Raw genomic sequence first — 14611 nt, 5'->3', positions numbered from 1 at the left:
TTTTGACAACACTCTCAGTTAATGAGCTGCTTTTTCCCTCAACGTGTATCAACATCAAAATTATATGCATAAAATCAACCAAACTGCAGGGTATAATCATTCGCACTAGATCCATTTAGCGAAAACCTATGCCTGATTATGCTCGAGATTAAATAGACCACATAGGAATGAAGGGAAAGCACGAAATCAAGAACAGCTAATATTTGCAGTGGATGGTATTAATTAATTAATATTTGATTTGTGATCGTAGTATTTGCATTATACACAGAACACGAATCAGGGAGATCGGGCATATATAAGGCCAAGCAGCTCCGGCTGCTGGTTCTAATGAACTGGAATCCCCAATAATGCTGTGGAAGGAGAGGCATTCACGTGTGAAATCAAACCCTCACAAACTGGACAACATATCAAGTTGTATTAATTCATATTGTTGATATGTATGCACGGGGACACACACATATGAGTTATTGACATTAAGACTACCAAAATGCGTTAAACACGTAATTACGTAGGGAGGGTGTGTCCGAGTGTGACGTTTGCTACTGAGGTTCGGTCGAAGTTAGAAGTTTGGAAGTTAGAAGAGAGGAAAAAGGAAGATTCATGAGGGAGACACAGCAGAGATGAAGGGTGGACGTTCCCAACACATGGTGAAAGGGACGAGTCCGTCAAGAGAAGAAGAAAACCTCTTGGAAAAAAGGCCACTCACTCAACTGTCCTTATGGTCCTAATTTGGGAACTGCCCACTTCATTGGGCATATCACACTTAGATTACCTTCCGTTTTGCATCTTGGAGTCGTTTATGCGCAATCCATATGTAAATTCTCCCTTCCCTTTGTTGTGTTCTTTTTTTTTTTTGGTTTAAGTTTTCGTGCTGCACCTTCTTGTTAGCCCAGTGTATCAGCAAATCTCTTTTATGGAATTAGGTAGTAGGGCCGTATTTGGAAGTGGGGCTAGGCTGGGGAGGAGCCCAGCTTTGATTTTTTATTCCTCGGACGAGGGAACATCGTCTTGGGCCCTGTCATCCCTCAACTTTCTCCTTTATTTGTTCCCACAATACAAAAGGTAAACTAAGCTCTTGCTTTTAATTTTTTCCCTGAAGTTCTTCTGTTTTTTTTTTTTTGTTTTTAATATGAGAATATAAGATATATTTTATATTTCAATCTAAATATAAACACTTTTATTTTCAATTTTGAACTTTTGAAACAATCATTTACTTTGAGTCTGTTGTTACGCTGGGCTTCCAGTTCACTTCTTGTTGTTTTTGTCGTGTCTTCGTATGATGTCAGTAGCCCAAGTTGCACTGTGTTTTTTTCACCCGTTGAATAAACTGTTCCTGTTTGGGAAAAAAGTTTTTGCCTAAGTAAAAAGAGAAAATTGCAAATCAAAACCCCCTAATATATAAAATTATGATTTGAAACCTTTAATTTGAAAAATAGCAAATAAGCACCCAATCCCACTTTTGTGAATATGAAGTTGTGATAAAATGTCTGAAATGCTCCTCATCCAAATAAGATGTTGACTATGAAAAATGACAAGTTTATTTTAGCAAATGACAATTTTAGTAGACTAGATCACAATTTCGCTGAGGATATGCCAAATGACAAGGTGACTATGGGAAATGACAAGTTTACTTTAATGAATGATAATTTTAGTAGACAAATCACAATTTGATTGAGGACATTTAGACATTTCACTCACATTTCATATTTGCAAAAGTAGGACCAGTTCTTATTTGCTATTTCCAAATAAGGATCCCAAATCACACAACTTTACATATTGAGAGTCTTTATTGGTAATTTTTTCAAGTAAAAATATATTCTTTCAAATATTATCGGATATTAAATATTAAAATGTGGGCATATCTTCTAATACCTATTGTTTTAATAAAAAGAATAATTTTATCCAAACATGAGTGAAAAAAACACATAAAAAATTCTGTCAATCCTGGTTATAAACTTTCTTTATAAACTGTAAATCAGATCTTATAATTAAGATTGAAAATAGTGCTTACTTTTTACGGGATGATGTCACCCATAGGAAGCACGAGTCCATTGCCGAAAAGAATAGTACTAGCGCTTTAATCCAACTAAAACATAAAGCTTAGAAATAAGTCGACCCAAAAAACCCCTCCAAACTAGAGCCTGCATGGCTATACCTCAACCACAAGACAGAGCGTGGATAACTTTTCAGACCATTGAGACCAATGAGCATGGATACTTCACACCAGTCAAAACGCTGTCATCATGCGTGACATTGCAGGGGAGGAGAAGATGATTATAAATATCAGTACGGAGTTTAAGTCATCAACAAACGCAACTACCAGACCAAATAAATACTTTTTAATTTGAATGGTCTTTAAATTAAAAAGTATATCTTCTGTTTTAAATATAAGAACTAGTTAATTAATTTAAATATATTAAAAAAAACTAATTAAGTTAATATTATTGGTTTAAAATCATTATTTCAAAGAACTATCTTAAAAAAATATATAAGAGAAGGATTTTATATTTAAATTAAAATAAAAGTCAATAAGTTTTTATATTAAGAACTAAAGGTAGTACATTTAGAAAAGAAAAAAGCGAGTGTGTGCAATTTGTAGTTATAAAGTACTTTCACCATGTTTCATACAAATTAAGAAAAACTTGAAACTGCATTAACCTTCTATTAAAATATAATAAATTTTTCACCTTTACTCTCATTTAATATATATATTTCAAAGAAAAAAAACAATCAGCACTATAATAAACGACGAACAATATAATATATTCATAGTAAAAATTAAATGAAATGACTTATAAATAGGATTAAAAAAAATATTGCTCTTTTTATCCTATAAATAAGACCTAAAGAGTATTATTCACTCAAGTTAATAGATGATCTATTTGAACATGATAATGATAATATATAAATTAATACTGTATTTCAACATCAGGGTGTATTTTTTATTTCTGGAAAGCAAGTTGACAAAAAAATGTAAAATTAGTCAATAAAAATAACTCAATGCATGCACCTTAATTAATTCTCAAGGCGCGCGCGCTAGTGAAATTGAGTGCTAAATTGAGTGCTAGTAGTAATTAATGTGGTTTGAATGCTGGGGAAGAAGATTAATGTAATTTGAATGAATTTGTATGAGTTCATGAACTAATTAATTAATTCTTGGAATATCCAAATAGAGTAAACCACTTGTCCTCGATGCATGTCAGGCACTGAGCTTTCCTCCTTTTCATTTCAATATAAGGAAACGTATACGTATTAATCAAGTGTTATTATTACTACTCTAATTATTATTGACCAGCTCATGTTCTCGGCATATCGTGGAATCCTTAGCATTATGTCTTTTGGCACGAGAATATTTAGTTTTGTGTTCATGAATATCTTTATACATTTTTATGACATAAAAAGGGGGAAAAAAAGAGAAACGAATTAGCCATTAAGTAACAAATAATTTGCTATGTCAATAATATTTATTTCTTAATTCTTATAAGAAAAATAGCATAGTAACATATAATGAAGAGGGAGCGAGGTAAAAAGGAAGACGATAAGTGTTTATGGACTTGTTTGTTTAACGTCTGCATGCAACCGAATACATGTAGACGTAAATAGTAATGAAACGACGCTAATAAAATGTAAATGTGCCAATAAATATTTGCTCAGACACAAAATTTAGTTGTTCTTCATTAATGAAAATACTATTAAATTATGTACATAGACGACTAAAAACTCAATTAATGTTTTAGATTATGTGCATTAATTTTGTGAACGGTGGGGTATGTAACCGTGATTTACCTGCTGAAGGCCTTCTGGTAGGCACCTTCTCAGCAATATATACACACTCCTTTTCCTCTTCACTTGTGTGCAACATCTCAGAGCAAAACAAAGAGGGGATTCAGATATTTTATTATTATTATAAACATATATAAAGATCATCATCATGTCTTCTGGGGTTGTTTCTGCATACTTGTGCACCCCTTAAGCCCATTTTCTGCTTTCCCTCCTCGTTCACTCGTCTTTCCCCTCTTTCTTCTGCTGGTTAGTTAATTTGCTTATTTTCATCTCTCAATTTTGCTCTCTCTTTTATTATCTTCCCCACGCCTGCCCTGATTCTCCTGCTCTCTTCATTACTGTTCATTTCTTTTGTTTAAAATTCCTGCACCATGGCCAAATTTGTCTCTTTAATTTCCTCACAGAAAATCTAAGGGGTTGCTGAGAGCATAATGATTCGGTATTGAGTTGGTGCGGATACAAAAAATGCTTATGAAAGAATCATTTTTGTATGGGATTCAATCGATCCGATTCAACTCGAATTAGTTCAGGTCTAATATAACTCCAGCAAATACTGAATGGTTTACTGAAAAAAATTTGAATTCGAGATGGCAATGCTAAAAAAAAAAAAAACCCTCATTGTTTTGTCTTAAAAACAAGAAGCGTTTGTAACCAGGATTCTAACATTAAATGTTGGTGAAGATGTACGTACTTAAGATCATAAGCATCGTTTATATACATGGTGGGTATGTATTTATGTGAGAAAAATCCGACAAATTTACCACACACGTATATAGTTAAATTACATTTCACTATATATTTGCAATGTATAAAATTTTCATAAAACTATATATGGAGGAAGATTAAAAGCGTTGCGACGTGGATGCAGGCATCAGGTCTTTCAAAGCCAGCAACGGCCCTCGTCTCCCTTTTGGTGGCCCTCCTCCAACCACATGTAACGCCATTACCAGCTCTCGCCCTCGAGGTCCCATATCTTTCTCTAATTTGTTTAATTTGCTTATGCTATTAATTACCAACTTTATTCTATTCCCCCTCTCTATTATCATTGCTCTGAATAAATTCCCATTCATTCGCTTTTTCTATTTGTTCTACTCTGATGTCTAACGATTTTATTTTTATATTAATCATTCAGAAATATTTTTATCAAATAATAAAAAAGCCATCGTCGCAGTAATCAATAAAGTTTTCCAATAAATCACATTGAAATAACAAAGTAAAAATATATTTTCTAAATTTGTAACAGAAATCAACATATTTTTAGGGATGATTTGATAATCTGACTTGATTTTTAAAGAATAATATTATATTTTGAGTTAATATAATTTTTGTCCTTTAAGTTTGCTTTGATTTTAGTTTTGGTCCCTTAAATTTCAAATAATAGGTTTTAGTCCCTCAAATTTCTCTTTATTTAAAATATTGATCCCTATAATTAATAAAAACATGGACCATTTTGTCTCTGGAAAGATCAAACCTTATTGTTTGAAATTTGAAGAATTAAAACCTAAATAAGGACAAATTTGATGGACTAAAGATTATATTAACCCTTATATTTTAAAATAATTTGTGTGCCTTTCAAAGAAAAGAAAGTTTTTCCTACAAACATGTTCAGTTCTTTTAAAATACAGTTTGGAGGTTAAAGATGTGTACTCAACATAAAATGTAAGTTTTTCCTACAAACATGTTCAGTTCTTTTAAATACAGTTTGGAGGTTAAAGATGTGTACTCAACATAAATGTAACTCAACACTTATTACTCAACTCTTCCTCTTTATTTCTTGTCTGATTGCTCACGCAAATTTTTTTTCCCCCCTCTATTGTATTTGCAGAAAGCGTTGACAGTTGGGAGAATGGGGAGATAAGGAATCTCCTCCTCATGAGGTTAACTCTTTTCTCGCCCCTCAATTTTAACTGCACAAAATATTAACGCAGATATGTGTGTGTGTGTGTGTGTGTGTGTGTGTGTGTATTTGAGCATGAAGGATAAACTTATTAGCTGATTTTGTGGCCATAATATATATGTGTTGTGAAAGATTGCTGAAGAAAATGAGATTAGGAAGAGAATAGATGCTGTGAGGATGATGATGAGCTCCATGGAAGATGGAGAGATAAGCATCTCAGCTTATGACACAGCGTGGGTTGCTCTCGTCAAAGCTAACGATGGATCTGATTCCCCTCAGTTCCCTTCAGCTCTTGAATATTGCCAACAATCAGCTTCCTGATGGTTCATGGGGCGATGCTCTTCTGTTCTCTGCCCATGACAGAATCCTCAGCACACTGGCTTGTGTTGTCGCGTTGACTTCTTGGAATCTTCATCCCGACAAGTGCCACAAAGGTGATTCTTGATCATCATGTTCAATAATGAACAAGACCTTAGTTTGTTTCGTGATTTCCTCCATCATGTTCATTCTAATTAATCTTGTACGTACTATTACTTGCGTGTGTAGGAATGGATTTTTCAATGCAAATCTGAGCAAGCTTGAGGATGAGAATGCTGTGCATGTGCTAATCGGCTTTGAAGTTGCTTTTCCTTCACTTCTCGATATAGCTCGAAGTTTGAACATTGAAGTACCCAGCGTTTCTGACTCTCCTTACTTGAAACGCATCTTCGAAATGAGAGACCTAAAGCTCAAAAAGTAAAGATTCATTCTTCACCATAGCTAACTAGCTTCGTTCATATGCTATAAGGAGTACTTTAATTTACGTAAAGCTCTGGCATATACTATCTCCCTGTGTTTAATATAAGAGTTGGTTAACTAATTTGATTAAATTAAAAAAATTTGTTAAGTTATTACTTCTGATCCTTAATATAAGAACTAGTTGACTGATTTAAGTAAATTAAAAAAACTAATTAGTTAGTTATTTGTAATAAATAAAAATTATCTTTTCTAAAGTATATTTACTAATCAAGTGTATTGGTTAAAACTATCATTATTGCAAGGACTATTTTTGAAAAAAAATGAATAAGTATGAAAGACAAAGGAGATTGGGGCCTTATATTTAGGATTAAAATAAAAGTCAAACAAGCACTTATATTAAAGACCGGACGTAGTAGTTATTTATAATAAATAAGTGTTGTTTTTCTTAAAATACTATTATTAGTCATCTGTATTAGTTAGAACTACGATTTGAAAGAATCTTTAATATGTGTTATTATTATTAGAACTACTTTAGAAAAAATGGATGAATATAATCTTATATTTAGGATCAAGTTAAAAGTAAAATTAGCTCTTATATTAAAAATTAGAGGTAGTACATATTATGTTAGTGTTTTAACTTGTGTTTGTGTGATTGTGGGGGAAGAATACCGAGGAATGTGATGCACACAGTGCCCACAACGCTGCTCCACAGTTTGGAAGGAATGCCAAATTTGGAGTGGGACCAGCTTCTGAAACTCCAATCCCAAGATGGCTCATTCTTGTTCTCCCCATCTTCTACTGCTTATGCCCTCATGCACACCAAGAATGAAGCTTCTCTCAGATACTTGGACAGAATAATCAAGAGGTTCGATGGGGGAGGTATTTCACTTTCTAGTTCTATTGGCTTTTTAGAAAATACTAGTAACCATCTACTAACTAACTATATTTTCTTAACTTCTTTTTATCAGTTCCCAATGTGTATCCAGTTGATTTGTTCGAGCACATTTGGGTGGTTGATCGGCTGCAACGCCTTGGGATTTCCAGATATTTCCAGGAAGAAATCAAGGACTCTATAAACTACGTTTATAGGTATATAACAAAGGTCTCATAACCGGCTGGTTCTTATGTTTCTAATCAAAGTGACAATTATATATGGCTGTAACTTAAATTCCAGGCACTGGGATGAGATGGGCATTTGCTGGGCACGAAATTCAGAGGTCCGCGACATTGATGATACTGCTATGGGATTCAGACAACTGAGGTTGCATGGCCTCCAAGTTTCAGCCAGTACGTTCAATTCAACCACTATTTGCACGTATGCAATCCAGAAAGTAAAGAGTACTCGTATATCATCTTCTTCTAATATCATCGTTCGTTTTAATTAATTTGATAGATGTGTTCAAGAATTTTGAGAAAAATGGAGAATTCGTTTGCTTCGCCGGGCAGTCAACAACAGCCGTGACAGGAATGTTCAATCTATACAGAGCTTCTCAGGTGCTGTTTCCAGGGGAGAAGATACTTGAGGATGCCATGCAATTCTCAGCTAATTATTTAACTCAGAAACGTGCTGAGAATCAGCTCCTTGATAAATGGATCATAATGAAGGATTTACCTGGCGAGGTTTGTATCTTAAATTATGTCTTCTGTTGGTTCACTGTATAAATCATATCATGAAATTAGAATTAGTTAAATTCATGGAGGAAAAGATACGCAGGAAACTAACAAGAGACTGTGCCTGCAGGTGGGTTATGCGTTGGACATCCCGTGGTATGCAAGCTTGCCCAGATTGGAAACAAGATTCTACATTGATCAGTATGGCGGTGAAAATGATGCCTGGATTGGCAAGTCCCTTTACAGGTACTCTTGTTTTCATATAGGTTTTGTTATACTCATACCTTTTGGAATTATCGAGAACCATATCCTTAGCTTATATCCTTTTCATGATGAAGAAAGTCGCATCTAAATCTAGTAATTCTCTTAATTTCGACAGGATGCCGTACGTGAACAATGAGGTTTATCTTGAACTTGCAAAATTAGATTACAACAATTGTCAGGCTTTGCATGTTACAGAATGGGACGAAATCCAAGGGTATGTAAAATGAAGCAAAGTATGTTTCAATTTATATATGCTTCACAGTAATCAACAGTCATTGAGCTTTAACTCTTTCGGCAATCATATATATGAATTAGGTGGTATTCGGAATATGGACTGGAGGAGTTTGGATTAAGCAGAGAAGTTCTTCTCTTTGCTTACTTCGTCACCGCAGCCAGCACGTTTGAGCCTAAGAGATGTCAGGAGCGACTTGCATGGGCTAAAACAGCGGTTTTGGCTGAGACAATCTCGTCCTTCCTTAAGAATGAAGAAACAAGGAGAGCCTTTGTGCACAGATTCAATCTCGGCATTAATGGACAAGATTCTTCAATACTCAGGTTTATATCTCTAACTGCCTATGTACAAACTAACATTTCAATTAATTCCAACCACACAAGTCATTTTGTGTTGGTGGATCCTTGCTTCTTGTTTCGACCAATTATGTATATGTTTCTTAGCCGTGGATGACGCTCATCTTCGGGTTTGCAGGGAATCAAAGGAGAAAAAGGCAGAAGAAAGGCTAGTGGAAGTTTTGCTGGGGACCATTGACAGCCTCGGTTCGCAGATGTCCGAGTCTTGTGGTCATGAAGTCGTCCACGATTTGCGTCAAGCCGTGAGTATTCCTTATTACTATAAATTAAACCCTGAATTCAGCAGTGTTACGTTCCACTATTTTATTGATTTCCTTTTATTTCTTTGTTTTTTTTTTAAACATGAAAAAAGTGGCAAAGATGGATGTCAAGCTGGGAAAGGGAAGGGAACGGATCCCAGGATGAAGCGGAGCTAATGGTGCAAGTGATGAATCTGAGTGCTGGCCGTCGCTTAGAAGAGCTCCGCTTCAATCCTCACTATCAAACATTGATGGAACTCACCAATTCTGTTTGCAACCGCCTCCGTCATTACCAGTCCAACAAGGTCAGTGGCAAAGAACAGACACAAGAACATTAAACAAATTTTGATTCTTTTTTTTTTTTTCCTGGTGCCAAATGACACTTGTATATTTTAATTTTTTTTGCCGCTTCCAGGCTCATGATGGTGGAAGCAGCCACTTGGGAACAAACTGCAGAACTACACCTGAAATTGAATCAGAAATGCGAAAGCTTGTTGAATTGGTGCTTCAAACCGAGGATCCTCCCAATACCTTAGAATCCAATATCAACAACACATTCTTTGTTGTGGCAAGGGCTTATTACTATGCAGCTTACTGTGATGCAGGCACCATCAACTCTCATCTTGCCAAAGTTCTCTTCCATAGAGTGATGTGATGTAAATCACCATTACTCTTAGAATTAATGGCAGTATGTCACCGTACTCTTTCAGGGACAGCCAACTCAATTATGTACTAAGCAGCTCTTTTATTGTTCAAACATATGAATAAGGATAATAAAGTAATAAAACTAGTTCTCAAAAACACCAAAAGCTTCTTATATAGCATCAATGCGTTTTATATCATGCATAAAAGCAAAAGGAGTATGTCGAGGTAATAGCATAGGCTCTAGAACAATAAACATGAAGGGAAATACAGCATAAATTACAAAGAGTAATCAGTGGGTCACACCACATGACGTTCATCCACCATATATTCTGCACCTGTGCAAAATGAAAATAAATACCATAATATTACATGTCTGCTACAGCATCTTAGAACATTAAGCTATTATGCAATAGAAAACCATTCCTAGATTGCTCAGTGCACACCACTGATTCTCTGCTTCGCTACGGCGATCATCTACAGCATATTTAGAGAGAAAAATAGATGAAATAGAGAAGTATAAAGATGGGAAATAAACCCCATATACATCTATGCTCTTTGTATCTCTCTGGATGCGTGTAAGTAAAATCGCATAAGAAAAGACAAGGTTAAAATCCATACACATCACGTGGTAGATTCTTGATACTAACAGTCTATTTCTGGAGGTAAGAGGCCAGTTTGAGCTCAACATCTTCTTTGGCCTTTTTATCGAATGGTTCCTCCCCGATATATAAATCTAGAATTGACCGACAGAGTAGTTTACTTTGGATGCTTCCCACTTCCTCTCCCTCAACTACAAGGAACAAGCAACATAAAAATGGAGGTTCTCGTTGCAGTTTGATATGACAGAGACGTATGTATAAATAAAACAGTTTGCCTAGGGTCAAATACACTTTCCCAGAATGCAAATAGTTTGTCACGCCCTACCTTCCTGTAATTAACTGGGAATATGATGGAACTGGAAAAAACTCTTGTAAAGCTCAAAATCAGTACTGATGAAAGAGTTAATTAACACCTCAAATCAGCATCTACCTAACAGATGCATGGGTTCTTTGCTGGAGCTTCTAAATCTTTGTTCAGAATCCCTAATCTGAAAATTTAACACAGCGCGGAGAAGGATATCTTACTTGATGTTCGAAGAACATGATCCCGATCTCTTGAGAGATGAATTACTGATCCTCGTGGTATTTTGTATTCATCTTTAAATTGAGAAGTGAACCTACATCACAGCTGGCTAATGAAGTAATACTATAAACATACAAAAATTAGATTAAGCGAAAAAAATTATATGCGCTTGCTCTTTTACACAGATATTTAGAATAGAATTTCCTGTGATTTTATCTATCAGAAGCAAATATAAAAAAAGCACTTGAGCAAAAAGAGAGATCTAGCAGTCCTTAAACAGGAACAGAATTAATAACAGGATATTTGCACGCCAGCTCACATGCTAGTCTGTGCATGTGTGAGAGATGATTAAAAAGTCGGAGAGTAAACTGTAACCAACAAAATTTTACACAAATGAGACATAGTGACTCTAATTTTCAGTGCATAGAAATCGACACCAGCAGTTGAAGGAGTCATTAACCTTTGAAGCAATTCTTTATTATCTGATCCCCCAAATTTTTGCAGTCTGCTTCCTACTGACTCTTCAAATGCACTACGTACAGAGCGGATGCTCAATTTACCGTAGACTATTTGGAGTCTAACTGTCACGCATATATCATTTTCCATAAGATCTTCAATAAAGTCCTTTTTTCCCTTCAATTCAGAGCCAGAAAATTTCCCGTATTTCTCAGCAAGCAATTTCTTAATGTCATTATCATCAGCATAAACACCTGAAATATATTATAAACACTTTTCTTAAATACATAAAAACAACAAGAGCCTCATTATGCCCCTTTGGAACACCCAAAGCAATTGCATCATTTTGGACCAAGGAAGGCATAGAATTAGCGGCATTGAGTATTCCATAAAAAGAAGTTTAAGATAATGTAAAACACTTAAAAAGTCATTCACGGTGCAGCCATACGGAGGCAGCATTTAGGAGAAAGAACGTTCTCTGCCATTAGCTTTAATTTTCTCACCAACACACAGTAATTCAAAGGAATTTGAATTTCCGAGTCAGCAATAATAATACCACTATTCTGTGAGAATCAAATGCACGATAAATAGGGTATGCGACATAATGTCCAGCTAAGATTGCAGAAACAGAACCAGAAATCATAAAGAAAAGCTCATTCTGGCAATCAGCATCTGAGATATGGTACCAAGGAAAAAAATGCCGCCCTCACTTAAACCAACGATGGTGTGGTAGGTTGAATGTCATACCGAATGCATAGACATCAATGTTCTTCAATCCCAAAATGCTTTTCTTACGTATCCCCACCCCGCAAAGTTTCTGCGAATCGCCAAGAGCTGATGGAAAAGACGCTCCAGTCCTCGGCTCCGTAACGGGCTGCGAACTATCAGCCAAACTCAGAGAACCCCACAAAGGCAGCGAATTTGCAGAAGAGAAAAGGAAATTCAAAGCGTTATGAAGAAAGGGGTGTTGTGAGATTGGGTTCTGTGAGGAGGCATATGCAGCGGTGGCTCCGGCAGCGGCGGCAACGGCAACCACAGCAACTTTAGCGACAGAGCATGGGCGAGAGTTGCGGTACCTTGGGGGGTGTCCCGAAGGCTGAGAAAACGAGAAAGGGAAGCGGAGCGACACCATGTTTTCGTCGTTAATGTCAAGAGATTCACACACAGATATAAAACTTTATCAGACCAAAGGACTCGTAGTCCGTAGGTGGCATTGATACTCCCGTCATTGCGAGGGAGGCGTTCGATCTGTGACCCCAAGCGAGTAGCGCCTGTCACTTTAAACCCCGAAAAAAAAAAAGCCACTATAGCAGGCTGCTTAATTCTTTGACTGCTTGACTTATCAGATTATTGGCACTCTAATTATATATTAGTTATAAATTAGATAAATTAATTTTAAAAAATGTGTTAAATATAAGAGATAAAATGAATTAAAATCTTATATGTGTGTAGATATATGAGATAAAATCAGGTCTGCAACTAACACTGGGTTTAAAGAGTGGTTGTTTTTGGGCAAAGGATAGCTGGGCATATAAAAAGCAAGTAATTAGAGTCTCAAAATCCCGAGACTTGGATGGAGAAAAAAACGACGTGTTAAATACTACTAACGTGTTTTCACCAATATGGGTGTGTATTAATAACGCGGAGCCTACTTCGACAAATAGTAGCTGGGATTGGCCCCAGTCCATATCCTTCTGTTAACTACCATTCCGCTTGTTGCGCTGTTGGTTGTATTGAATTAATAATATGGATATTGGATCTGGTCTTTTGTGTAGAGAGGGGGATCAAATAGACGCCACAGATAATGACAACAGTCCCATATCAAGGAGCGCCTTGTAAAAGAGGTGAATTTTATAAATTCACTGGGCTTTTTTGAAAAAAACGTACCTGAGGCAGGACATTGTTATGCCAAGTGAAGAAGTTTATTAGTTAAAGTCATGTCACGAGCTGAACCGACTTCAAAAGCCATGCTTAACAAAAGGGTACATAGAACATTACAAACCTTGCACATCGGCATGAAGTGATAATCAGATTCACCCACCGTCCCGCAGTCCCAAAGCTGGGCTAGGCCTAAGCCCACTTGATTTATTGGGCTGGACCATCTCTTGGTAACGGAGGGATAGGCCCAAATTAAAACCTTGGAGCTGAAGCCCGTTCCGTGATTTTTATTTGGAATTCGACGCCGCAAGAGTGGGTGCCGGACTCCATTCAAAGCGAATCGGAACTTCTCGTCTTGTTGCTGAGTGGATGGGATTCCCGATGGATGGCTCCAATAACTAATTAAGCTTTTATTATTAACAATTTAGTTGCCAGGGTATATTCTGGTTATGTGACAAGAGGCAGCATTCACAAGTGTTATCCCGCATCAGTGATGAACAGTCGTGTCATTGTGATTTACGCACAGCACTTGGCAGATCCAAGCTATAATGGCGGCTCCCAGGTCACGTCCTTGTCTTTTATCTTGTTTGAATTAGAAAAAGGGATGGTTGTGTGTGTGTCCAGTGCTGTTGAGAAATGAAGTGAATATAGCCGTCCCTTGAAATGGATGGGGCTAATAAAGATATCTAAGATCAAAAGTAGGAATCATATTGATTTGTGTGTGTGTAAAAGGCAGGCCTATATACGATAATAAAGTAGGAAATCAAAGCAAGAATGATTTAGTGGGGTGGTAGAGGTTCCCAGTTAGAAAAGAATGAGTGTTTTAACCGTGGCTCAAGCGACACTTTCTTTAATATAATGATACTAATTATGTTAATAATAATAATATTATTATTATTATTATTTATAGGTCCCTCACCTTGCCACTTACGCAAACCAAACGTCCCCTGTTTCTGTTTATTTAATTCAACCTCAATTGTTCTGGCACACTTTTACCCTTTTGTCATCCATCCACTATGTGTTCGCCGTTTGTTAATTTAGACGGTGCATTTTATGATTACCACTGCTACTATTATTATTTAGCGATTGGCAGAAAAAGGTAAACCCATGCCAAAACTGTTTTTTTTCCTTCTCAACTCAAAAGGTCAATTTCAACAAATAATGATCTTTCACATAATTTTATAGATAAGCTGACTTTTTGTTAAAAAAAATCACTTTAAAAAGTTTAAATAACTTTTTCTTCCTTTCTGGCCTTTTTTTTTTGTTGAAAAAATTAAGTTCTCTAAAACAGTCCAAACGAGTTTATAGATGCAGGACATTAATCCAAACAAAATAAGAGTTTATTTAAAATGATTAATAAGTAAATTTTCAATCATGATTTATGAAATAT

The 14611-nt window shown here is 35.9% G+C and overlaps 1 protein-coding gene and 1 pseudogene across 4 annotated transcripts; one reads left to right on the top strand and one right to left on the bottom strand.

The window, feature by feature from the left end:
- Positions 1-4645: 4645 nt before the first annotated feature.
- Positions 4646-9790, top strand: LOC114720647 (ent-copalyl diphosphate synthase, chloroplastic-like; annotated as a pseudogene).
- Positions 9791-9919: 129 nt separating this feature from the next.
- On the bottom strand, positions 9920-12575 carry LOC114720648 (fatty-acid-binding protein 1-like). Of its 4 annotated transcripts, none has more exons than XM_028906310.1 (5): positions 12091-12575; positions 11348-11597; positions 10890-10981; positions 10384-10555; positions 9920-10100 (listed from the first exon to the last, which is right to left on the bottom strand). In XM_028906310.1, the coding sequence occupies exons 1-4, from the start codon at positions 12473-12475 to the stop codon at positions 10416-10418; spliced, it is 867 nt and encodes a 288-aa protein (XP_028762143.1). In that variant the 5' UTR covers positions 12476-12575; the 3' UTR covers positions 9920-10100; positions 10384-10415. The 4 variants fall into 4 exon arrangements, with proteins under 4 accessions (XP_028762143.1, XP_028762145.1, XP_028762144.1 ...); XM_028906312.1 differs by having other exon boundaries at positions 10413-10555; XM_028906311.1 differs by having other exon boundaries at positions 9932-10218.
- Positions 12576-14611: the final 2036 nt, after the last annotated feature.

Source organism: Neltuma alba, unplaced genomic scaffold (genome assembly GCF_004799145.2).
Source record: "Neltuma alba isolate B1F8T4 unplaced genomic scaffold, ASM479914v2 tig00011993_pilon, whole genome shotgun sequence".
Taxonomy (NCBI): domain Eukaryota; kingdom Viridiplantae; phylum Streptophyta; class Magnoliopsida; order Fabales; family Fabaceae; genus Neltuma; species Neltuma alba.
This window is presented reverse-complemented; position numbering and strand designations above follow the sequence as displayed.